This window comes from Calidris pugnax, unplaced genomic scaffold, assembly GCF_001431845.1.
Source record: "Calidris pugnax isolate Ruff unplaced genomic scaffold, ASM143184v1 scaffold14, whole genome shotgun sequence".
In the NCBI taxonomy this organism is placed as follows: domain Eukaryota; kingdom Metazoa; phylum Chordata; class Aves; order Charadriiformes; family Scolopacidae; genus Calidris; species Calidris pugnax.
The window spans coordinates 5,331,170-5,356,709 of record NW_015090793.1 but is presented as its reverse complement, the minus strand read 5'-3'; the positions used below and the strand labels follow the sequence as shown (position 1 = coordinate 5,356,709).

General features: G+C 39.1%; 2 protein-coding genes across 10 annotated transcripts in view; both read left to right on the top strand.

Moving 5' to 3' along the window:
• MSANTD1 (Myb/SANT-like DNA-binding domain containing 1) overlaps positions 1–13,379 on the top strand; it is a 43,790-nt gene extending 30,411 nt beyond the window's left edge. For all 4 annotated transcript variants that reach the window (XM_014966745.1, XM_014966748.1, XM_014966747.1 and 1 more), the window contains 2 exons: positions 2,603–2,887; positions 12,332–13,379. In XM_014966745.1, the coding sequence (XP_014822231.1) occupies positions 2,603–2,887; positions 12,332–12,572 (526 nt within the window). In that variant the 3' untranslated portion in view covers positions 12,573–13,379. The remainder of the gene's footprint in view (positions 1–2,602; positions 2,888–12,331) is intronic.
• Positions 13,380–25,323: 11,944 nt separating this feature from the next.
• RGS12 (regulator of G-protein signaling 12) overlaps positions 25,324–25,540 on the top strand; it is an 89,986-nt gene continuing 89,769 nt past the window's right edge. For all 6 annotated transcript variants that reach the window (XM_014935976.1, XM_014935968.1, XM_014935967.1 and 3 more), the window contains exon 1: positions 25,324–25,431. The gene's annotated coding sequence lies outside the window, so the exon portion shown is untranslated. The remainder of the gene's footprint in view (positions 25,432–25,540) is intronic.

The following is a 25,540-nucleotide window of genomic DNA, read 5'->3' as shown; positions in this document are numbered from 1 at the left end:
ATGGATGGACTACCAGCTGGGTGAAAAACTGCCTGGTTCTCTGGTCTCAAAGAGTAGTGGTCAATGGCTTGTAGTCTACTTAGAGGCTCATTCCAAGTTAAGGACTGCAGAGGTTTACACTGGGACATGCCCTGTTTCATATCAACAACCTGAAGGAAGAGATGGTGGAGTGCACCCTCACTATTTTGCAGGTGACACTAAACTGGGGGGCTGCCATCTGCACATATGAGGGCAGGTCTGCTGTTCAGAGGAACCTAGACAGGCTTGAGGAATGGGCTGACAGAGACGTTGTGAAATTCAACAAGGACAAATGCAAAGTCCTGCCCCTGGGATGGTTGAATTCCCTGCACTGATACAGAGTGGGGACGGGCTGCCCGGGCAGCAGTTCTGCTGATGAGGACCTAGCGAAGACTCCCCAGAGCAGACTCAGCAGAATACCACTGCTCAGCTTTTCCTGTCCTTTTTAGCCCAGTGTTTTGCAGTCCTCCAGGCTCAAACCATGCCCGTGAAGCTTCAGTGCTGCTGCTGGGCTTTGCACTGGCATGGTTGAGATGTCCTCACACATGGCTTTTTGCTGCCTCACCCATGGGGATGGGATGACTGACCATGGTGAACATGTTGCAATGAGCAGCTGAGGATGGTAATGTTTTAAACCCTGTTGCTTGAATATATTGGGGGTTTCAACATGGGCAAACACACATGGAATGTTGACTTGGCTAGTAGCTTCTAGTGGTTTCATTGATATGTTTTTCCTCCAAATAGCCTAAACAATTGAACTAAAAATAATCAGTATCAAGTGATGGTTGCTGTCAGCCCTGTATTCAGCTGTTTTGTATCTGTGCTGGATGGATATGCAGTATTTGCAGGATGTGCTAGATATTCTCTAACTATGAAATTGCAGCAGTAGGTTGTGAAACATGTATGAAATTAAAATTTTGAATGCATAGAGTGCATAAAACTATGGATGGCTGTGGAGGTTTGCTATGCAGAGCCATGGTGCGCATTTCTAAATTGCTGGAAAAGCTCATCAGACCTTGCAAGGATGAGGAGGGAAAAAAAAAAAAAGAATGCTTAAATGGCTTTAAAATCTAAGCAAATCTTTCTGCCTTCTTTCCTCACTGGTGGATTTCCCCTTAGCCTAGGCTGAGAGCTGTTTAAAAGGAAGAACTTCAAGTTCTTACTTTTAAGTTTGGCCCCATTTTTATTATGTTTACATGTTATTTAATTGTATCCTTTGCAGGACCGGTGGGGGCAGGATGGATTCCAAGGAGGAAAAACCTGAAAGGTTTCAAGAAAAGAGGGTGGGCCAGGTGTCCAGGAATAGTTTTTATCCTTTTTTTTTTCTGAATATGGAAACCTCTTGCTAGCTGCGAGAATCACAATTGGTTCAGCTTTTTGTTAATTTGAATGAAATCCGGTTTATGAAAATGGAGCATTTGTCATTGGTCTTGCCTTTCCTCTTGTGTTCCCTCGTTTCATTTTCACTGAGAGTAGTAAGATCCCAACTGGGAAGGGCAAATGGAAAGAAGTTTGGGACTCTGACTGAGCTCTGGACTTTCTTTGAGATGTGTGATTCATCTATACACCTCAGCTTTACATTTATCAGTAAAAATAAATAAAATAACAGTTACCAAGTGGGGTGTCAGTGAACTTTGTGTTAGGCCTGAATAATAGATTACATTTATCAGTAAAAATAAATAAAATAACAACAGTTACCAAGTGGGGTATCAGTGAACTTTGTGTTAGGACTGAATAATAGATCTCATGATAAGATGCATGTGAAAGACAAGGTCACGGCTGGTAGTCCTTTCACTGTAAGTTTTTTATGCATGCTGTTTATAATGCATTATTATCTGTTTTCATTAGGCGCTTTTTTTTCATGATAAGATGCATGTGAAAGACAAGGTCATGGCTGGTAGTCCTTACACTGTAGGTTTCTTATGCATGCTGTTTATAATGCATTATTGTCTGTTTTCATTAGGCGCTTTTTTTTTGTGTAAATAAATGAAATTCTATACTTCTTCCTACACTGATCTTTATTCAGTAACAGATGAAGAGACATCTACATCTCATGGTTGTTACTCAGACGTTTACCTCAGCAATTCAGAGCTTTTAGGCAATATTAGGAAAAGAATATGAATTATATTTATAGTCATTTGTATTCACCATGGAAAATAAATATTCATTCTTCAAAGCATGGAAGGACAGGGCTGCCCATAGTTTGGTAAAGGCTGTGGTGTGTTGCCTACTCTAGTTGCCAGGGGCTACTGTCAGATTGGTTAGCCTGGCCCGCTGTAAGGGGAAGAAAAATTATTCTGCAACCAACATAGTACTGTTCCCATTAAAGGTTGTAATGCTCTTTATTTGTATTGAATTCCATTTGAGGTTTACTTGCAACTTTTAATCACAGGTCAAAACCAGGAAAAGAAACTGAAAGGCTTCACTGGAGATTAAAAGAAAAAAGTGTCTAATTTTATTCTCATTAGAAGTACTCGGTTTGACTCCTAAATGTGACCAGAACAAATGTTTTGTGATAGAAGATCTGTATTAAAAGTACTCTTATAGGAAAACAAGCTTTAATGTTGTATGCCTTTTCTTACAGGAAATTAAAATGCATGACTGACAGTGAAACTGTTGCACCTGACTGGCCTTACTACAAAACCATTGATAGGATCCTATCCAAAGTGACAGACCACAGCGATGTGAAAATGCATGAAAATCAGCAACCAGGTCCTTCTACATCACAGACGGAGGCCTCGCAGTCTCCCTCAGCTAAGTCTACACCTCTGTATTTGCCATATAACCAGTTTACATATGAAGGAAGGGAAGAGTGCTTTGAAGATGAACATTCAGAGAGCTCGTCAAGCCTACTTTCTTACAAGCTGAGGTAGTATCTGGTTTCTCCCCTTTCTTGTATTTCACAGAATAAACTGGATCTGCTAGGTTAAGGGGACACCCCTAACACATTTTTTTCTAACAGCTGTGGTATCTTTTCTGTAAATCAAAAATGAGATCTGCTCCCCAATCTCAGCCTCTTTGCTGAATTAGGGCATTTTCTTTGTTCCTTTGTGTGAGAGTGGAAAGGAGTACTTGGAAGACTGGGCAAATGTTGTATAACGCTGCCAAAACTCAGCGTGCATGTCACTGCTCACATGAGGTAAAGTGTTTGTAACAGGAGTATAGGCATGTTCAAGAGAGTTCTGCAGTGTAATCAGAGATATAACATACTGCTTAGATGAGATTTTTGGCTTGCTCTAGTTGTGCTTTTGGTATGAGTTTGAAATTTCTCTGGCTTCAGCTATTATTAAAATGCTGAAAAGACGCAAACTATATTTCTGTGGACACTGAAATGCTACTCGTGCGGTTTGAAAGTACATTGCAACATTTCAAATACAATTGAGAATATCCCCTTTTGAAAGTAAATGCTAGTTTGAGAATGCAGACATGTGTTTCCTTTTTTTGATAAGATTGGAGTTCTCAGGAAAGCAGCACTTTAACAAAAGGCAGGCTTGTACACTTGATACAAGTTTTAGACTTTACTGGTCTCATTTTTCATCCAGAGTGGTGTGAAATAGGAGTTGATTACAGTTTTCTGGCAGGAAAAAAAAGTTGATCTTAGAGATCCTTATCATGGGTCTGTGAGGCTTTAGCTGTAACAGTAAAATTATCTGTCAGTCATGCATCTGAGAAGGTGTTGAGCTGCAAGAAGAACCAACTGAACAAGTTTGGATTATTGTTTCCAAGCCTGCTCTTGGATGAATAAAATGAGGGTAAATTCATTCAACCATTTAAGCAAATAGTCCTTGAATAGCAGATTATTTTCTAAAGCTTTTTTTTTTATGCAATCAAATATATATTATGGTGTATAATTCTTGAACTGCATTGACCTTTTTGTTCACAAGCAACAATTTTTTTCATCGTAGTTCATTGTATAGTAGTTCAGTATATCCCTGATACGCAGTCTCTCTTGATTTTAGGATCTGCAAGATCATGTTTCTGATGCAATAACTTTTCCCCCCAATTTGTAATTTGATTTCCAATAATATTATTTAACAGAATTTAATTAGAAGGTCACTTTACCACGAGCATGAGGTATAGTTTATTCACTAGACTATTTGATAGCATGAGACTTTTTAAAAATACCAGATGTAAGTTTTCTTCAGCTTAGGAACAACTCCAGGACAGCACAGATTTTGTCCTGTAGATGACTGGTAGGGGAGGACAGAGGTCACCACGCCAGGTTTCACTGCAGAGTGTAGACAAGCCATCACAGGCTGATCAACCACAAATGCATCTCTGTTGTGCTTACTGCTTGCACGTGGAGTCCCACTCTCATGTAGATGCTTGCTTTCACAGCTAAACTGGACTTAAGCCACTCTATCTGAATTATTTCCATGGATCTGGAAAATTTAGGCTATAATGCATTTTAGCCAGCTTCAGGTTCAGTGATTTGTTTTACTTTGTCCAAGGTAATCACCTAACCTGTTTTAGTAAAAAATATTTTAACTTTACTTGGCCAATTTAGAAACTGCAGATAATTTAAATCTGGCCTTTAATGGCACAGGCTGGCTTTCAGCTGGCCACACGTCTGTATGGCAAGTAATGGTGCTTTGTCCTTGCAGCAGGTCAGGCTGCAGAGCTGCTGGTGCCTGCAAAGGGTGGCTGGGCAACAGGGTTTGGGAGCTGGAGGAAAGGGTAGGTCAGCTGTCAGCGTGGTAGGACCTCCATAATACGTTGCTCCCTAACTTATGAATGCAGCCACGCTCTCACAGTCTTTACTGTGAGAGAATTTTGTGCAATATAATATTGTGCGTATCATTTAATGGCAAGATAAGTACATATTCATAAGTCAAAATACAGTTCTAATGTGTTTAAAAAAAGAAAAAGTTAAGCAGTAGATACCACTTGAGAGATTACTATAACATTTCAGGTGAGCATTGCAATCAGATTAAAAATTAGAAGGCACTTGTGATATTAATGGGGCACGTATCCGGAAGGAGGAACAGCGTTATTCCAATAGTCATAGGGGGTTTTAAAAAGCTTGTACAGCTTTGACCTGTTTAGTTTAGTCTGACGACAGAGAGAAGAGTAGGGAACCCTTTCTTGGCCAGAAGTAAATCCAGCGCCTTCTAATGATATCAGATGGGTTAAAATCACTTAGAGCTGCCATGGTAAGACAAGGAAGATAATTCTGTTAGAGTTACTAATGGAAAATAATGAACTGCGAAGCAATTTTCAGCTTAAGCAATTAGAGTCTCATCCTGTATTTGAAAAACACTTTGAAATAGCTAACAAGAGAGAAAAGAATTAGCATAAAAAATTTGGGTCCATCTTGGCTTTTTCATAAGTGCCATTGCCTCTAAACAGTACACAGTTGATCTAAAGATTCAAAAGAGGAACTGAAGACAACACTGGAATTTGAAATTGAAATAACGTTTCAGGTCCTCAGTTACCCTCTCAATATTTGTACTTGCAAAACAAGTATTTTGAAACCTGTTTTCAAAAATATGCACACATATCTATATGTAAAATATAGATGCATTTTACAGCTGTATATTTTACAACTGGATATTCTTTATTTTTTTGTGAAGCAGACTATACACATATCAATCAAATGTGCAAAGTAAGCTTATGCTATGGGATTTTTTTCTTCAGTAATAAAAATCGTAATGTTATGGCAACAATGCATAGTGGAAAAAACCACCCTCAAACAGTACTTTGTTTTTTTTTATGTCAATTTTTAAACTTCTGAAAATCTTACTGTTATTCCCTTAAACTCTCAAACACAGCTTTTGAGTGTCAGTTTTGTATTTCTCATAGCAGGAGGATATTCAGCTATATGAATTACAACTAAAAAAAAATAATATTGAATTTAATGTTTAGCTTTCATGATAGAGAAAAATGTCAAGATTTATACTTCAATCAATATATACATATTTTCAAGCTAAAAGTAATTGAAACTGGGATTATTTGCATTTTATTTGAAATTCTTTGAGTGTGGGACCTTCTTACAAAACTCAAATTTAGCTAGTTAGTGATAATACAATTAACATGGGATAAAATGAACTTTTGTTGCAATTTGCAGATGAGAAAAACATTTGGAATCCCTATTTCTCTTTAATAGGTGCCTGCTATTTGTTTAGTATTGTTCTAACTGCTTTTGGGCTTCAACAAAGCTTGTATTATACTGCAATGTCCATAAACCATCTGACAATGATAGAATTATTCTATTATGGTCAGATAATATAATGGAATGTGGTGGAGTCTTGTACTGCAGCTTAAACTTTTAAAATAAAAATTCCTGACACCACTATAAATGACTTTTTATCTAATTGAAAACAGTGCTTTTTCACCCTATGGATAAATTTATAGTCTTTATTTTCATTGTTAGAGTAATGACAGAACATAATTATCCAGACTGTGAATGTGCTTCAGACTTCATCTGTTTTACCATTTCTATCATACTGAAAATGGACATGAAAGAGTTACTTTCGTAGGTTAATAGACCATAATAAAACCATCATGCCATCTAGTTGACTTTTTGTTAAATACCATCCATGTGTTTGAATTTGGTGACTCTGGTGTGGAGCCCAGAAATGTTATGGAGGGGGTTCTGTGGCATGCTTCCCTTCAGCGGAGGAGCCCCACATTGTCATCCACTTCATTGTCTCTATGATTTGTTGACTCATGGAAATTTTTTACTAGATATCCAGACCAGATCTGATATATTCGGAAGATGGAGAATTCACTCTTCCCTGCAGGGATCTGTTCAAGTGATTAATCTCTTGCTTAAACCAGTGTCTTGTTTCTAATGTGAATATAGTGAATTAAACTTTCAGATGTTACTTCTATTTATCTTTCTTTTCACTATATTGGAGACCCTTTCAGTATTTTTTACTTTTTGCCTCAAGGTAGTTTGGTACCATGATCATACAATCTTTGGTATTCTTTAATTGTTAAATCTTGATTAAATAATTTGGCACAGAAGGTTTACACATAAAGAAAGAGTAAGAATTGGTAACATGAATTAACCAAGATATGAATTGTTTAATAGAAGTGCATTAAAACTTGGTGAGGTTGCTAATTCAGGAGATAACAGTTTTGGAAAAGCCTTTAATCTTTCTAAAATTATGCCATGGCTATTTAAAATCTGAATGGGCAGCATCTACAAAGAAGTTTGAGCTTTAGGCTGTGCGCATTATGTAATGCATCTTAACTCATTATGCAGACTTGTTATCATAGCAGATGCTTTGCCCAGGCTCCAGGCCATTTTTGTGGTTCTTTTCTTCACTTTACTTCAAGGGTGAGCCTCGTTAATTCCTGAATGCATTTGGCTGTATTTGAATGAGCCTAGTTTAGCAGAAGATCTGGGTTGCCCGATTCCCAGTCCCCAAACTCTGAAGGTTTTTGTGCCATCTCTAACATTAATATTATTTATTTCCAGACCATTGTTAATTATTTTTCATAAAGATATGGGTTATGGAGATCTATTCAGATCTATACATAGCTAAAAAAGCACAGTCAAGCCAGAAACAGCAGTAGTTGAAAGCCATAAATTTCAGAAACTGATGGTACTGGAGACCCATTTACTGTAAGGTAGTCAGAAAAGAATTGTTTTTATGGTTTTGTGGAGGTAACACATTTTTGGCAAACAGATCACTCTTTGTATTCAACTCCTGTTTCATTAATTATTCACACACATTCCTGAACTGAGCCTTACTGGGTGAGTGTAGACAATCAATCAAGGAACTTTTAATTGAACAGTGAATTAAATTGATCTTAGATAGGTAGACAGCCAATACATTTGAGACTTGCCTAATATCTTGCCTGATTATGTCTGGACGTTTTGCTTTGTTTCCTGCTGGTCCCCAGTGCACACGGTCATTTCTGCTCGGCATCCTTGATGAGAAGGAACATTTTCTTTCCCTTGGTTTGCTTCATTTGAACCCTGCCTGTCTGTTTTGGAGCATAATGTGGAAATCGCTTTGAAAGGTCTTCCTTGGAACATGGTCCTTGGAACATGGTCCCAATGCCAGAGCTCTTACACGCTTTGTTTGCGTGGTCAGGAGAATACCAGTGCCAATTGTCTTGGAGGCTCCTTGCTGTAGACACCCAAGAGTATCAGCAGATTGTATCTGAGGTCCTGGATTTCCTAGACCTCTCTTTCCTCCAGATCTTCAAACGTACCTTCAGAGACTAGGTTTGGCAAAGAGTGGAGATGCTTCTTTGGCAGAGGCTGTCAGGATCTGTTCCACCCCTGTTGTCTGCACAGGAAAGCAACGTGGAGAATCAGCAGTAGAAACTGATTGGTATTTGCTACAGCAAACAGTGATCATTTCTCATGCTCATGCTTCTAGATTGCCAAACAATACATGCTCCCGAGCTGAAACTGAGGATACTGATGCTGTGGGGTTGCTCAGTGCTGAACCCATATTCCTATCCCTGCTTCCCTCTTGACTTGCTGTTATAAAAAGTTATTGACGCTGGAGAGGTCTCTCTGGCATGCTACCTAGGAGACCTAGAACTTCTCAAGAAAGATGGCTCAGTATCTGAGGAAACACTTCAGCATTCAAATAGCTCCTTCAGGCACCACTGGACATTTTGCATTGTTTCATGTTGCTGAGCATTCTTTACTCGTAAATTAGATTCTTTAGATCCTTCTTTTGTAGACCCCTCGTCAAGAGCTCTCCTTCAAGAGCTATTCTGCAAGAAGAGAGGATTGTAAATTCCAAGTCCTTACTATGGACTTGTGAGTGATCATAAAACCCTCTCATTGATAGTCACTATAGCTGGAGAGAAGAGGAGATTGGGACCACCACCAAAGCTAGGGTTGTCTGAAATAAGTATTTTTTTCAGTTAAGGCTGTCTAATTACCAAGCCTTGTTTGTTAATTGTAGAGAAACACAGAGGGTACTTAGGAGACCTTGAAGTATCCTTGTGGCCTGGCTTTTGGGGGGACTTCTCTGTGCTAAAACATGGCTTTGAGCAAGCACTAGTCAGCAGGTACCTTCTCAGTTATTAGCAGACTGCAGATACTGCTGTCTGTTCCCCAGGTAGCTGCCATCACCACCAGACATTTTTCTTCTCTTTCCTGTCCGGAGCTGTGCAAGACAACCATACATCCAAGACAATAACTGTATGTCTTACAGGTTTTGATGGACCACATTTGTTTAACTGAAAAACAGATGAAATCCTGTACAGACTCTAGGACAACACTTTGAAGGTGTTTGGTTTTTTTTCTTCTCTCAGAAATAAGTTTTATGTAGATCTTTCAATCAAAATCACTCCTTTATTTTTTTTTATGTGGGGTTTTTTTTAGGTCTTGATTGAAATTAAAAACCAAATGGCAGCCACAATTGCCAAGAAGGTAATGCAATACTCAGTGCAGCTCAGTACCATTGACATGCCTCAGGTTTTCTCTCATCCCTTATTAAAGACCATTCTCACCAGGGCTTACTTTGACAAGACACAAGCCCTCTTGTGGCTCTAGGAGATAGTTCTTACCTGTTTCAGACAGGTCTTGCCATAGCTGCTTTCTAGTACTGTGTAAGGAAGAGGATAGCGATCCATTGAGTTTTCAATATTTAAATCTTCTGTGAAGACAAGTTTAAATTCAAAAGGTGACTTTGGCATCATTTCAGAAAGTTTCTTCCTCTGCCTACCAGAAAGCATGCATTCTTTGTGAATGTGAGTGCAGTGATGGGAGCCTTGGAATAAGACATTCAGTGTTGTCCTTAGACTTCTGCAGAGCTTTTCCTCTTGCTTGACCTCTTTGAGAACAATATTTCAAATCATTCTGACCTACAGACTTAATGGAGGAAACAGAATTTGCTGTCAGCCAAGACACTTTCTTGCAGGATTGTCTGGCTGTGATAATCTCAGTGATCAGCTGCAAACTTGACCCACAGTTTAAGCAGAGCAGCATGTATTTTTTACATACATTTATTTGGTGCTCAAGATCAAATTTGATATATAGAATCTGCAAAGGTGAGTTTATTTGCTATATCTTCCAATGTTTTGTTTAGCATAAAGCTGATGGCTTCTCCTTTCCCTTAGCATTATCGTAGCAGTGTAATGGTGATAAAGCCCTTTGAATTGTACAAGTAACTTTAAATTCTTGGATAATCTGAAAGTCAGTGGTCTTTTTTTACCTTGTTAGTGTACATTTATAAAGGAAGATTATTGTTCTTTTCTACCTATGCACAGGGGGACACCACATTCAAATGACTAAACAGTTTCCCTGAAGACCAATCCTAATTTATTTTTCTCTACTATTTTAATAGCATTTAATTTAATCCACTTGTTTCTTTTCACAGACCTCACCCTTTTTGGGCCATTGCACTCTTAAATATCAAGGGACTTGTGTCTTTTTGTTATTAAGTCTTTCAGGTGCTTAGGATTGTTTATTTCTTTTGCTGAGAGATCTGAGTGTCACAGTCAGTGTTGCACAAATCCTGTCCAGTAGGATAAAAACATGAATGAAATAATGATACAAATCTGCCACAGCTGAATGACCTCCCTCCCCACTCCTCTTCCTCACATTAATAAAAACACATTCCTCAAGAGTTCAAGTTACCCTTATTCAAGGGTGTCTTGAAATCTGCAAAGCATTGACGTGGCATACTGCTCCTAATTGTGCTACCTCGTTATTGCATCTCACCCTTTAAAGGATACTGCATTTGGCAGAACACAACTGAGATTGCTTTTTGTGTGAAGGGCCTTCAAGACCCATCATCAGATAACTTTGATGTTGGGGACTCCAGTCTGGAATTGCAAAAAGTGTAAATGAACACGTGGACTGTCACTTTAAATTAGAAAAGCAGTTATCCAGCTGTAACTGGAGATTTTTATGATGTGCAGTTCATTTGTCTTCTACTTGCCTTTTTTCCTCCTTCACAATTCAGGGTGCTTCTTTCTTAGATTACGGGTTGAGAGAAGCAGATCTATGTGTGTGTGCTCTGACTTGTAGGCTGTGTAGGCTGCTTTTGAATTAATGTGTTGCACTGTCACCCCATTAGTATGGCCGTGTGGACTTCACATCTTGAGAACACTGTCTGTATTCCATGGTTTAGCTCTTTCTTCCAAAACAGAAACTCAGCATGATGCAGCATAGAGGAAATTCATCAAATATTACCCAGATTGCACATGGCAGTTCTATAGATTTCAGATGAGGATGGACAATTTGATACATGTTTGTCTAACTTTATACCCTGAGAGAATTTAGAGATGTTCTGCTAGGGGAGCATCAACGTGACTGGATACATAGACAGCCTTGGATTAGGCGGTCTGGTGTTCTTCAAAGGCTACAGAAGTTTTTAACATCCAAACAGGAAATAATTACTGTATTGAATACAGACTCTTGCTTTTATAGTATGATGAAAACAAATCAATAGGCAGAGGGTTATAGTATACTTGAAATGTCCATTAAAAGGTTAGGAGTTTGAAGGGAAGTATGGTTTATTTTGTTAGCTATCCTGCTTGATAAAAACTGTCGTTAACCTAAATATGAGAAGAAGGTAGCCATAGTATCCTGTGTTTGTGACAAACACATTTAATTAAAAAAAAGTAATCTTAAAGTGCGAGTGGCAAATGCCTGTAAAAGCAAATGTGAAATGGGATCAGTCTGTGACCTGTAAGAAAAGACTGAATATTGTGAGCTGTATCCTGCTAAACTTTTATGTTGTTTATAGTGTTTTGTGATGAATGAGTGGTCAGTGCAACTGCTGTGTCTCAGTGCAAGGGCAAATTCTGAGACTAGTATGTTGTAGTGATGCAATGCATTAAAAACCGAACTGTACCTTAACCACCACACAGTGCAGCACTTTGTCTGGATGGGATGGTTATTGCAGGCTTTGTAATGGCCAGATAAGCAAAATGTCTCTTCCAGTAGAGTTCATAAATTCAATCTGTAAGAAACCTCAAGATAAAAAAGAAAAGAAAAAAAAAAAAAAAAAAGCTCGGTATTCTGCTGGGAAGATTCTTATTAAAAATAATGAGATTTAAAAACTTTTTTTTTTCAGTCTGTAATCCCAAAAAAAAAAAAAAAAAAAAAAAAAAAAAAAAAAAAGCTCGGTATTCTGCTGGGAAGATTCTTATTAAAAATAATGAGATTTAAAAACTTTTTTTTTTCAGTCTGTAATACTATACAATAATACAATGATACTTATGTTTTGGCATCAACTTGAGAGGGAATTCATTGGAGAACACAGAGGGGTTTGAAAACAGGACTAGGTTGTAGTGTGGCCAAGAATGGAGTATAGAATTTTAGGTTCTAACATATATTTTTTTTTATAAATATGAGTTTAATTGTTAACAAATATTCACCTTTCAGAGCTGAAGAAAGACCAGTTAAGAAAAGAAAAATGCAAAGCTGCAGCTTCCAAAAGAAGAAGCTAAAATTAATGGAGGCCATGTTGGAAGAACAAAAGAAGTTGAGTAGAGCTATGGAAGAAACCTGTAGAGAAGTGCGCAGGATTCTGGATCAGCAAAACATCATTCAAGTTCAAAGCCTGCAGCTACAGGAGAGAATGATGAATCTACTGGAGAAAATGATCTCCAAATCTAATGTGTAGTTTCCTTTGTGAATGCCTCTGAGATTACTATTGATATTATAGGTATCCCTTTATTGCACACCATATGTGTGTCTGTTGCCCTATTCCCAGGTTTTCCATGGAAATTAAAACCTTAGTGTGATCTTAGTTCAGCAAAAAGAACAGATAATGCAGGGTGAGAGGTATCCAGTATGATAAAATTAGTGCAATATATGCCTAAATTGAATTATTTTTATACGGAAAGGTTAAGGGATGAATAGCTCTGGGAACTTCAGTACTATTTATGCCTAGGTCAGGTGTTGTTTTACAAACAGTGGTGTTGTATGTTGCTTCACATCATGGACTGTAGCCTGACCTTCTGTAGGATAGCAAAATAGTGCATTTCTAAACATGGTAACCGCATCTTGACTTTGCCGATGATTAAACCCTGTTTTGAAACACATGCCGTGATTGTACAAGTGACCTATGGTTCTTGTGAAGAGCTAGTTGGGACTATGAGATACATAATTTTAAATGCCATGCCTGATATGAATAGTACTCTAAAGTATTAGGGTAAAATAGTCTATTCAAATACACTTTTGATATAAAAAGAAAACCCCCAAACCACCTTACTATATACTGAATACTAAAATGTATAGAAGATACTTGAAGTTGCTTTTGATATTAAATGTTTAATTTTTTTCATTATTAACTGGAATCTGTTGACTTAATGAACAACCAGCAATGAAAACTCTCATATATTCTCTATCACGAAAGAAAAATATTGTACTGTGTGTATATACATATATATATATAATCTATCAAGTGAAATAAAGAAAAAGAAGAAACCTATTTATTATTGCTGGGCAGATACTATGCTTTGGGACAGTGAAAAACACTGGGAGAGATAACCGTGGTCAAAGTCTTTTAATTCTTAATTGCAGTGTAAAGACCCCCTACACCGACCCTCAAAACTCGAGGTGGAAGCCATGAAGAACATTCAACATCTCTTCAGTGGTATTTGCTGGTGGCACAACTTCGGAATGCAATTCGATGTTTCAAGGTGTGGTCCGTAAGGCAGATCAACACTAATATACCACAAGAGGGAGCTGGAGGCACAACATTGTATTTACATCCTTAAGATGAAGTACCACAGAGAGTGTTCCGTTCTTTAGGGAAATATGACATTGAAATAACCTTTAACATAAATTCAAAAATTCATTGCCTTAATTTCCTATGTAGCTTTGTGGTTTTTTTTTTTTGTTCTCCTTGAAAAGCATATCTGATGCTTTCACTGTATTTGCAAGACTGAAAGTTAGATTCAGATATAAAAGTATAGGATTAATGTTAGTGCTAAGAACTCGGGCCGTTTTCCATTCCCCCTATTAAATAATGAACTGTCTCGAAACTTTGTTTTTGAAGGTGTTTGCATTTTCCTATAGAATTTAATGTATTGTTGCTAACCTAGTGTTAGCTGAACCATTTTAAAACCCAGACCCAACCATTAATCTGTAATTATGCTTGGTGAACAGGATGAAGATTATACTCACCAAGCAAATTAATAACATATGGAAATATTTCTTAGAAGATCCTGCAGGTATGAAGATTAAGAATGATTAAGTACGTGAGTGTGGACCATTCCTACAGAGTTCAATTCATGGTAACAGGATAATGCAACTGTAGTAGAAGACTGAACCTGCAGAAAATGGTGGCTGCTGAAATAGAAATGAAATAACTTCCCTCCGCTCCACCTTTACTGCAGTGATTGGGTGATTGGAAAAATGACAAGTGTTTGGTCTGATTCTGCAAAGATAGGGCGATAGTGACATTTAGCAAACGTGAAATTCCAAATACTTTTGTGTATCTAAATTGAATTAGTCATATCTGAAAGAGAATCATGAAACCTTATTGTATCTCTGCCAGCAGAATTACTGTTAAAAGCAGGAGTGTTCCTAATAGGTGGTCAGAATACTTGTAAGAGCATTGTCGTACAGGCATATAGAGAGAGGAGATATACGTTGTGTGCTTTGTCATGGTTTTGCACATTCCAAGTATAGATCTGTCAGGAAGATATAAAGAACAGCTCCTCTCCCTGTCTTCCCCCCCACCCCTGATGCCATGGGAATTAATTATATTTACTGATATTATCCACTTGAACCTTATAGCAATTAAATCCAATTAATGAGCAATAACAATGGCAGCATATTTGAACCTTGTACCATATAGTAGGTAGCCCATCTTGCATGCTGTGAGAATTATAACCAGTGCAGTAGGAAGGAACACAGGAATGAAGGAAATCTGCTGATTCCTTGCCTGATGCCACAAGCAACCATATCATATAGTCCCTTTTGTAAATGTGTGGACCTGTATCTTAAAATGAATTAGGTGTTTTGTCCCCAGAATTATATGAAGAGCTGCATGACAGATGGGATTGCTTCTAGGATTGCTTCGGCTTTGAGGCCCCCAACATAAGAAGGACATCGACCTGTTGGAGCGAGTCCAGAGGAGGGGCATGAAGATGATCAGAAGGCTGAAGCACCTCTCCTGTGAGGACAGGCTGAGAGAATTGGGGTTGTTCAGCCTCAAGAAGAGAAGGCTCTGGGGAGACCTTATAGCAGCCTTCCAGTACCTTGAAGGGGGCCTACAGGAGAGATGGGGAGGGACTCTAGATCAGGGAGTGTAGTGAGAGAATGAGGGGTAACGGTGTTAAACTGAAAGGGGAGATACAGATTAGATATTCGGAATAAATTCTTTAATGTGAGGGTGGTGAGACACTGGAACAGGCTGCTCAGAGAAGCTGTGGATGCCCCATCCATGGAAGTGTTCAAGACCAGGTTGGATGGGGCAACCTGGTCTAGTGGGGAGGTGTCCCTACCCATGGCAGGGGGTTGGAACTTGATGATCTTTATTGTCCCTTATAATCCAAACCATGCCAGGATTTTGTTCTGTGATTACTCCTGGTAAATTTATACCATTTTCTTCTTGTAACCTGTGACCTTGCTGCTTTCTGTAGCGTTTACTCTTAAGAGCCAACTGTTGTGTCCCATGCAACCCTTCTTCAGAAGAATGACACTCCTTTATAAGGTAGAGATTATGTTGATGACTACTTTGCTAATTTTGCTCTTTGAATTCATCCTTTTTAAGATTAATTACCAGAATGATATACAGCATTCTGGATGAGACTCTGAATATTGTCTTACATAACAGCATTGAAGGAAGTGGTGTTTTCTGGAGGTTGCGAGATTTTATCTCTACATAAAACATAATTTTTTTAGTAGCTAAATTTAGAAGTTCAACTTTAACAGAAGGCTTTATTCCCAGCCTTTCAGATTATCTGGATTCTAGCCTTGTTTTTGTCCAGAGAGTGAATACAGCGTTGCTGTAGACAAATGTGACTATTTTCATGTATGACAGAATTTTACTAATGCTCTGACAACAGGTTGAAAATGTCCTACTTACCCATAGTTTCTTTGTGCTGCTGCTTCATTTGTTTTAGTTGAGACCAAACATTTACTTGAAATTACAGGTTGAGTGATTTTTTCCGGTTGTAGATTTTTTTTTTTTTTTTTAGGTAGGCCCACATTTCTCATCTATATGGGGCAGTTAGCTGCAGATGAAGACATTTGACTGTTTGAGTTATGCAGACTAATTATATCTTGAAAGAGTTGCCTAGAATTAAAATGCTTGGTAGAATTCCTGGTTTTGCAAAAACGAGACACTGCTTCTCTGTCTGTGTGAGCTGGGAGTTCAGAGGGTAATAAGTATTCAGGAGAGCACATCGGGGGTTACTCAAGTTTATCATTGTAACTATGACATTAAAGGAACTCCCTCATGGCTTCTAGAAGTGTGATCAACAAATAAACTGTAGCACTGCAAAACAAATTTCTTATTTTCAGGGCAGTAACGGGGTCAACACAGTATGATATCACTTCCAATAAATGAAGTGCCTGGATTACATATACCGACACACAGATGGTGCAAATGGAAAAAAATAAATTGGGGAGGAAATACACTGCCTGGAGGCAGGTGACTTTGAAAGAAATGTAAAAATAGAATGAAAAGGAGCTTGAGGTGGCAGATAAGAAAATGAGACATTGAGAAACATGCAAGCAGTTGAGGAGAAGCAGACTGTGATGAAAGGAAAAAAATGTTGGGCAAAGGGGCAATGTAACTGCCTGCAAACAAAGCTAGTAATGACAGGGATGAGAAGGAACACTACATTTTAAAATGAAGGAAAATGGAAATGGAAGAAAAAATATAATGTTGAAGGAGAAAATTTATGATATGAAGATCTAGCACTAGTGAAATTCTGTATATTTTGAATAGACAGTTCCTACAAATAATTTAGAGAAGTTATAAATAATGTACAGCAAGCAGTGACTTTTTTTTTTCCCACCAGAGAAAAATAAGTCTCTGGGTAAACATTTGTATGCAAAAATATTTTTCACAGACTGCAGAGGTTAAGTAATTTGTAAGAAGATTCCCATATAATTAAACCGCATTTTCTCATGTTCGTAGTAACAATTCGGTGGTTAAAATAGTTTGTAACTATTTTTTTTTTCTCCTTGACTTCAAATTGGAGAAGTGTTTTAAGATTTCAGTTTATTTCAGGGCTTGCCAAGTTTACCAGTGATCCACAAAACCAGGCAATATGGACATGGAAGGTCTTTTATAATTTTCACCATTAATGTCTATCTCTTGCGAAGTACAAAACCAGCAGAAAAACACGCATATGGATTTTTTAAAAACTATTTTTCCAGGCTTAGGCTGCCCAGTTCAGTGCAGGCAAAAAGAGTTTACAACTCTGTAGACTTACACTAAGTTGACAGCCTGGTTCTGTGGATAACCTCTAGCCAATGGGACTACTCAAATGGATAAATTTCTCCAACTCTGTATATATATGTTTGCAGGATCAGTTCCTATGCTGATAACGTAATGTGAAAGGCAAATTTGAAAAAGAAATTTAGGAACATTTGGTGGTGTTATGTCAGCAAGTAAATACCAACCATCTGGTCTCTAGATTGCTAATCTATTTCCCCTGATTTTATGGGTAGCATACTTCCTGTGTGTGCAAGCTTGAGACTGCATCATTAAACTTTTGTATTGATCTTTTTTAGTGTTTTAACAGAAACATTTAAATTGCTTCACCATTTTTGGAGTAAAATTGTGTTTCTACACATGATTTTCCTGGCTGGAAATTTTTCATTCTACTGCAGTTCATGTTAAGGTGTTTTATTGAAACACATTTCTAATAAGGATGAATAATTTCAGGTATGTTCTTTGAAAAACAGATCAGTCATCTGCACCAAATGACATCTAGTTATCTAGAGCTGACTAATTACTACAGATAAGATCTCAGTTTGATCCTGGTTGAAAGTTATGTCTTTGTGAAATATTTGCAATGTAGTGAAGGGTGTTGCTTGTATTCCAAATCTATTGTTCAGTACTAAAATATTTTTTTGAAGAAAGTAGCTCATATGAAAATATCTTTCAAAGTAGCTGCCTTCAGTCATCTGAAAATGAATCCTTTTATGATCCTCTTTTCTTAAACTGTGTTCCTTCCATCAGGTTCTAAAAATTTGGCAAATAACTTAAAAAATAAATATATATCTGAATTTGAATTTTTAAACATGTTTGTAACATTTTCAATGGCAGTCTGACTTCCCAACTGTGTGTTGTTACCTTAGGGGTGAGTTCTGGATTGCTATGCATTGCAAGAAAAAAAAATAAAAAATTGGTGCATACTATTAAAGGTATAAATTTTGCTACATACTTAAATGTTGAGAAGTACTTATCACAGCTTGAGGAAGGCTTGTTTCAGTGAGAGAAGCTATAGGAATATCAATTTTCTATGAACTGCAAAGTAAACATATTTAGAAAATTAATTAAAACTACTTAAAAAACTCTCCATGATCCTCATTCTTCCCCCCACAGGTTTAACTATAATTTATCTTTATTGAATATAATTAGATCAAATGCTGTCTCCTTTATGGATGCATAAAACCTTGCCCACGTCAACTTATGCAGTGTTAACTGTAACAGTATACTTTCTTTAAAGTGATAGGAATAAGATTTTATATGCTTTTTTTCAGTTAGCTTAACTGGGAACTTCACTAGATAAAGATGAAATACACCACTGTTAAATCTTCCACAAAAATACAACTGTCCACACAGGGTTTAAATCTACGTGTCATCTGTATTCAAGAATTTAAGCCTGTTTAGAGCTGTTCTCATTCAGTAAAAACTATGAATTTCACCACAGTTGAAATGGTTTAATATAGATTACACCAGAAATTATGCACTAGTTTCATGTCTCCTTGCTGGCAAGAACTTCTCATGATTTGGTTCATGCGTTCTCATGTGAATAAGACCTTAATTTAGACGCACTCATTAAAAATGATATAGCAGGATTGCTGCAATCTTTAAAGATCTGTTGTCTGTACATATAGACATGCTACATATGCTCTAGAGATCAGGACATTTTTTCCCAGTAAAAGCATGCAGCTCCCTTCATGTGTTGATTTATACAAAAAAATTGTGCCTGCTCAAATTTATGCTTCTTAACTCTTGCAATCCCAGGAACTTCTGCAGACTCTCAGAAAACAGAGCAGGAAGGTGGTTTAAGAAGGTACAGTATACATTGCGGAACTTTATTCTCAAATAGACTTTCTTTCTGTGTGAGTATCCCTCTGTATGTATTCATTTGTGCAATCAACAGCTCCATTGTCCCACCTGCATTGCAGTTCATTCACAGAAGAGCACCAGCATTTTCAGTTGAGTTAGTCCATGTGCTGAAACGTCAGGAATGGGATGGTGCCTGCTGAAAGTTTGAATTTCTTGAACACTGGTGCAGCGTTCCTCAGTGCTAGAAGAAAATTCCTATCAGTCCTTACAGGCAGTCATCTGTCCCCAGATGTAGCTATGCCTCTGAATCTCTTAGCTGGAGATACAGCTAAGTCTTGTGATTTTGTCTTGCCTGCTCCAAATATAAAGAAAACATACTCATGTATGAGGTGTGTGGTTTAGGTTCAGTCTGAGAGATAATACTGCCTATGAAAAAAAGCATCGGCTAATTTTATATTTCAGGTTAGATCAGGACATTAAGCTAGGCAATAACTTGGAGTGAGCCAATTATCAAGGAAAGGATGTTTATGGAGGATCTGCCATAATCACCGGGATTTCAGCAGGAACCACCTGGATCACCTGGCTCATGAAACAGCCACCACAAAAGCATCCTTAAAAAGGTGAAAGAGGAAGTTGGATGCCATGGGTTCAAAGAGATAAGCCACCAGCATTCAACTTTTACCATGGAACAGAATTTTCATAGGAGGCAAGATCTTAACCTACTTCTGAGAGGAACCTTAAGAAGCGATGGTGAGGGCACTGAGAAGACTTCCACACGTGCTGCCAAAGGCCAATGTGACTCTTAAAAAATGCACTTAATGGAGAAATCAATTTCTTTTCATTCCAAAATGTCAATAGAGAATAACTGCAAGGCTAGTCTTAAATGAAACCAAAGTTTTGGTGGAGCATGAAGAAATTGTTCTACTTTATGTAGGTATATCTTAATGAGTTTTTATGCTAATAATCATGATGACTTTTACCCAGAATGAGCAGGTATCTTCTAATCTTAAAAGCCATTCGGAATCTTATATAAGGTGGAGGAAGGTTAAGTCAGCCTGAGTTAAATCAGGTCTGAGAGTCAGGGCAGAATCCTGTAATTAGGCAAGGAAGCTCTTAGCTGCAAAAAAAGCCTCTGCCAAGGTAGACCTTGCAGTCATGTCATGCCTTTTCAGCTGAACTTCAGGAGAACAGATTATGAGCAGAGCAGTGCCTGGGACAGGGATCCTAAAGACAGACTGAATTTGTTCCAAAAGGACCTTCTGTTGTTCTCCAAAGTCTGCAGATAAAAAGCTTGGATTAGAAAATGGGAAAATGCTTAGACTTGACTTTGCCACATCCCAAGTGGAGATGAGATAAAATGTGTTCTCCAATTCCAGGGTAAGCAACTGGGAGTAGAGGATCCCTCCTCCACACTTTGATGCTGCATAGTTTGTCTTAGAGCCAGAGTCTTTTATGAGGGGAATTATGTTAAAAAAGAATATGCAAAGTCACTATGTCTATTACTGATGTCACCTCTTCAGTGCCTCAGGCTCCCGTTTTCACTCAGTTTCTTTTCATGGAATCCATGTGTGAACTTGGAGAACTCTCAGCATGTTTTTCCTGAGGTTTAGGGATACAAGTGACACTTTGGTACTGACATTTGTGCCTCGTCACCTAGGAAATGTGCTTAGCAATAAACTCACCCAGCCGAGTCCCGCTGTCTCACTGTTGTACCATGTGTGAACCTGAGAACCACACTGAAAATGGCTTCAAAGAAGAAAAAAGGGACATGGGAGTAGAGCACTGTGAGATGTCATTGGTGATCCCAATTCAGCTTGCTGTTTAGATGCAAGGGTAGAGCTTGCTCACTCTGAGAAGCTGTTGCTGAATACGCTGATGATGACTTTTCTGGCATGGTCCTTAGAGCCACAAGGAACGCTTCCCTGAGACATCCCTTTCCCTCACAGCACCAAACATGTACAGTGCTTCTTCAGAACAACTACATTCAGCTGCCACACGCTTTTAGACCCAATTGGACTGAAGACACTTTGCTTAAATGAGCCCAATGGGACAGACGACACATAGAACAGCAAGGCTATTGCAGGTTAGTAAGTCAGCCAATTTTGAATTATGAGATTGAAGCTCTAAGGCTTAAAGAACAAAAAAGCACCCAAGAAAAAACCACAAAGCCTTCAGTAATGTTTCAGAGATATCCCTTCAGAGCAAAAAAAATAGAATGAAATACACTAGAAAATTATTTTTTCCCCATTTTTTGTGTGTTTTAGCAATATTAGAAGGTGTCCATGATACAATATGAAATTAAGAGTTTAAAATCATGCTGGTTCACCAAGGTATTCCTCAGGAACTGCAGAATTTAGGGTATACACTATTTGCCCACAAGAAATGGTGGGGTACACATTTCTGTGCTTCCACTGACACCAGTAAGGCCAAAACAAATTCTTGGGTTTCCAGTTCTTAGCAGAAGTAGATTAGGTATATTGTATAGTCAAAGTAGATGTTTTGGTTATATATATTAGGGTTGTCCATCAGTACTGGAGGCTTAACACGACCCGAACTTTAATCACATGTAGTCATGGGTAAGGGAAGAAAAAGGGGGATCAATAAGCAGTAATCTGTGTTTACAATTTTTGTTTACAACAAAAAGATTATGTTTAAAATAAAGAAAAATGTATTTCTAAAGATTAGATTAACTAGATGAAGATTGCGTTTAAAATAAAGAAAAATGTATTTCTAAAGATTAGATTAACTAGTAAACCAAGGTAGGTGTTGATGGCTCTGTGTTCATCTGTGGTCCTCAGTGCGGAAAACACGATCTTCACTGATCCTTTGGATTGGACTCTGATGGTTGACTGAGGGAGGACAAGCTTTTGGAATTTAAGAAATAGGTTCTCTAATGAGGATTTTGCTCCCAGCTGCATATTAACTGGTCAACACAAAGTAACTACAAGGGATATGATATACAGTCTTCCATGATGCTCAGAACAAAATTAAGCTAGGAAACTTGGAATGAGGTTTGTATACTGAAGACACATTTAATTCTGACAATTATATACAATTATATTATTTTGAACATACTGAAAACATTAAATGAGAAAACTGGCGTTTATGTGAGGATATTTCTGTATGTCTAAAATAAAAGCTTTTAGGAGCAACCAACACTTTCATTCCTTTCACCAAGGTAATTAAACAATGGTAATTAAACAATAGTAATTAAAACCATAGACTTTGCATCAGATGCTGGACTGTTTTATTTTCTGACTTCTCATCTGGTGTTTGTGACAGCAACAATCACACCTCATTACAGGATGCATTGTAAACCTCTCCAGATCAAATGTGACAAGCTGTTTTGTGACAGCCACCCTGGGTGTGATTGAGATGTCTGTACACCCAACATTAAGCTACTTAGGCTTATAAGCCAAAGCTTTTACAGCCCAAAAGCCACAAACCCTTATCGCTTTGTTTCACACCCTTTCTTCCTTTATTGTCCCCAACAGTGCTGACAACAGCAAGAAAAGTCACAGCTGAGACCTTGTGTGGGTTTTTGAGGGGCCATTAATCACCTTGTTCCAGATTCTAACATAAAGTCTTAATCACCGTTTCCGAAAACACTGAAGAAAAGCCCTAAATGCATTCATGATGACGGTTGGACAAGATGATCTTTAAGGTCCCTTCCAACCTAGAAGATTCTGTGATTCTGTGATATTTCTGCTTGCAAGTAGGCTGTGTGAGCACACCTCTTTCCATGTCAGTCTGGGTGTTCACCTCTTCCTTGCTGAGCAATACTCACGAAGGAAATTCTCTGTAGGCTCTGCTACAGAGAAGCCTTTTGTGAAGTCACACTAATTACATACTCCTGTGTTATTTCAAAAGTCCAATCAATTCTGTTGGCTATGACAAATAGGACAGGTTCATTAGCTGTGGAAGAGGTAATCGGACATTGCCATGGAGTAATTATTTTATAGTTAATAGATGCTGATGCCACTTCCTAGCATACCTCCTCTTCAAAAGAAAATAAAGCACAATTTCTTTGTATTAACTTCATAAAGGCTCAATAGGAGACCTGCAGATACCTCTCTGAATAGTTACAATTTCCCTTTACTTGTCACTTTCAAAGAGATTTTCTTCTGTTACTACCGTTTACAGACTGAAATACATGACTGACCAATCTTCCATTCTGCAGGCAAGGTGGTAGTGCAAGTCAACTCTAGCTCTGCTGAGGCAGCACAGGCAACAGAAATAGTGGCAAAAGACATAACATCTTGACCCCTCACATAGAAGCTGGAAATAATTGGGCTATTAAGGAATGGCACTCCAAAACCCACCTTTTTTTGGTGGAGTGCCATTCCCGTCCCTGTGACATCTCCCCAGTCAAAGGGATAAAAAACTATCACCTCTTTGTGCAAATTTAGATCTCTAGAGTATTTTTTTTAATTATTGTACCACACCTGAAAGAATCAATCATGGGAGGTTTAAAATCAGCCCATCTATTTCCTTATGTTTGGAATTTTTAGCCTCCCTAAAGGCTTGATAAGTACTTTTATAGGACACAGCGTATATGGAGAAGTTAGAAGGTCTATCATCTTGTAATTTTACACTGATCTGCTAAGGTATCTCCCGTGAGGATGAGGAAAAGAAATTATGTGTATTTTATTTGGTTATTTTCCTCTTCGGAAGCTTTTCCCATAAAACCTGGTGAGAGAGATAACAAAACTGGACTCTAATGTTTCATATTAGTAGAAATCTACTTGGGATGGACTACCAAAGAAAAAAAATGCAGAATGAGAAGGCAGAGCCAGGAGTGAGATGCAAGAGCATCTATTTTTCCAAAGGGCTTTTTCTTTTGGCCTGTATTTTTATTTTTCCCGAAGGCTCCAGTATACGGCAAACATTTCAGAAAGAGGAGGAAGTATTAGGAAAAAATTCCTAGACTGGATAAAAACTAAAAAAATTCCTGAAGCTAAACCATCAAGCCACAGTTTTGAAATGTAAAAGTTTTCTTACAGATCTAATAGCAGCAGTGAGATGTGCGACATGTATCCTTCTCTGGAGATTGAAAAAAACCCAAAACTTAAAGAAAAGGTAAGCATTCTCCTACACCTTGTGCCTGCTAGGTTCAGTTCCATTTCATGCTCCAGTGCACTGAGCGAAACGAAGAAATCCCCTCCATACAAAGGATTTCTGCCAGCCCTTGGCCACAATTGAAGATCACAATATATTTTCAGGTTCTGTAGCAAAGTCAAATACGTTTGGTTAATTCTTCTCTTGTTCTGGACCTTATATTCTTTGGGAATCTCTTAACTGATGTTCACTTCTATGTGTACGACCATCTTCCCCTCCTCCTCTTCCTCCTATTTAAAATACAGTTTTCTAGTATTTCCCCTTTGAAATAAAGAACTGTCCCCAATGTATTTTGAGAACTTCTTGCCTGCACCCTGCTCCACCTGAGTGGCAAAACCTCCCTTTACACATACTCTGCTCCTGCCCTCTGGATGCTTCATTACTACAAAATGCCTCGCCTACCTCCTCACCCCCATCGGACTGCTTCAAGGTTGATCCTAGTGCCACCTTGCTCCTTTTACCTTTACCTTGTAAGGTCTGTCTCGCTTTCTCCCTGGGTTCCAAAGGCACGGCGTACCTGTTTGATGTACCTCTGAGTGCCCCCCGGCCTGTCCTCCCTGACCAACCTGCCCCTTCTCCTGAGCGCCACTAACTTCAACAGAGCTGCAAGTTATTCCAACAAGTCTCTCCCCTGCCAGCTAACGCTGTCGGGCCGTTTGTGTGAGGAACCGACTCCACTTTCTCCTGCCGGCTCCCAAGGGACCCAACAAGTTGTAGCTCCTAAGCGATACCGGCCGCTTAACTCCTCCCCCTCCCCGGTGTCCACCGCGGGGCCGGCTCTCCCTCCCGCCTCAGCCTCGCGCCCCCTCAGCGGGCGCCCGCGCCTGCGCACTCCCCTCCCCGCCGGCGGCGGCGAGGGGGCTGGAGGGAGAAGAGCGAACTACGCTGCCCGGCATGCCCCGCGCGGCTCGCTGCCCACGGCCGCAGGGAGCGGGCCGCTCGCACGGCACGCCGGGAGCTGTAGTTCTTTGTGGCGGGGTATTGTCTCTCCCCTTTCTCTGTCCGGGAACCCGACCGCCACCCCTGCCGGGTTGAGCGCGGTGACTGACAGCTCCGCGCAGCCAGTGGCCGCCGCGTCGTGTGGCGGAGCCCGGCGCCCGTCTCCTCGGTGACCGGGTGCCTCAGTAGAGTAAGCCGGAGTCCCGGGGGGGGGACGGAGGTGAGTGGGTCTGAGCGGGGGAGCCCCCGCCGTCCGGCCCGGGACGCGGCTCGGGGCGCGGTGGGAGGGAGGGGGCAGTAGCCGGTGGGCGGGGGGAGGGGAGCCGGGG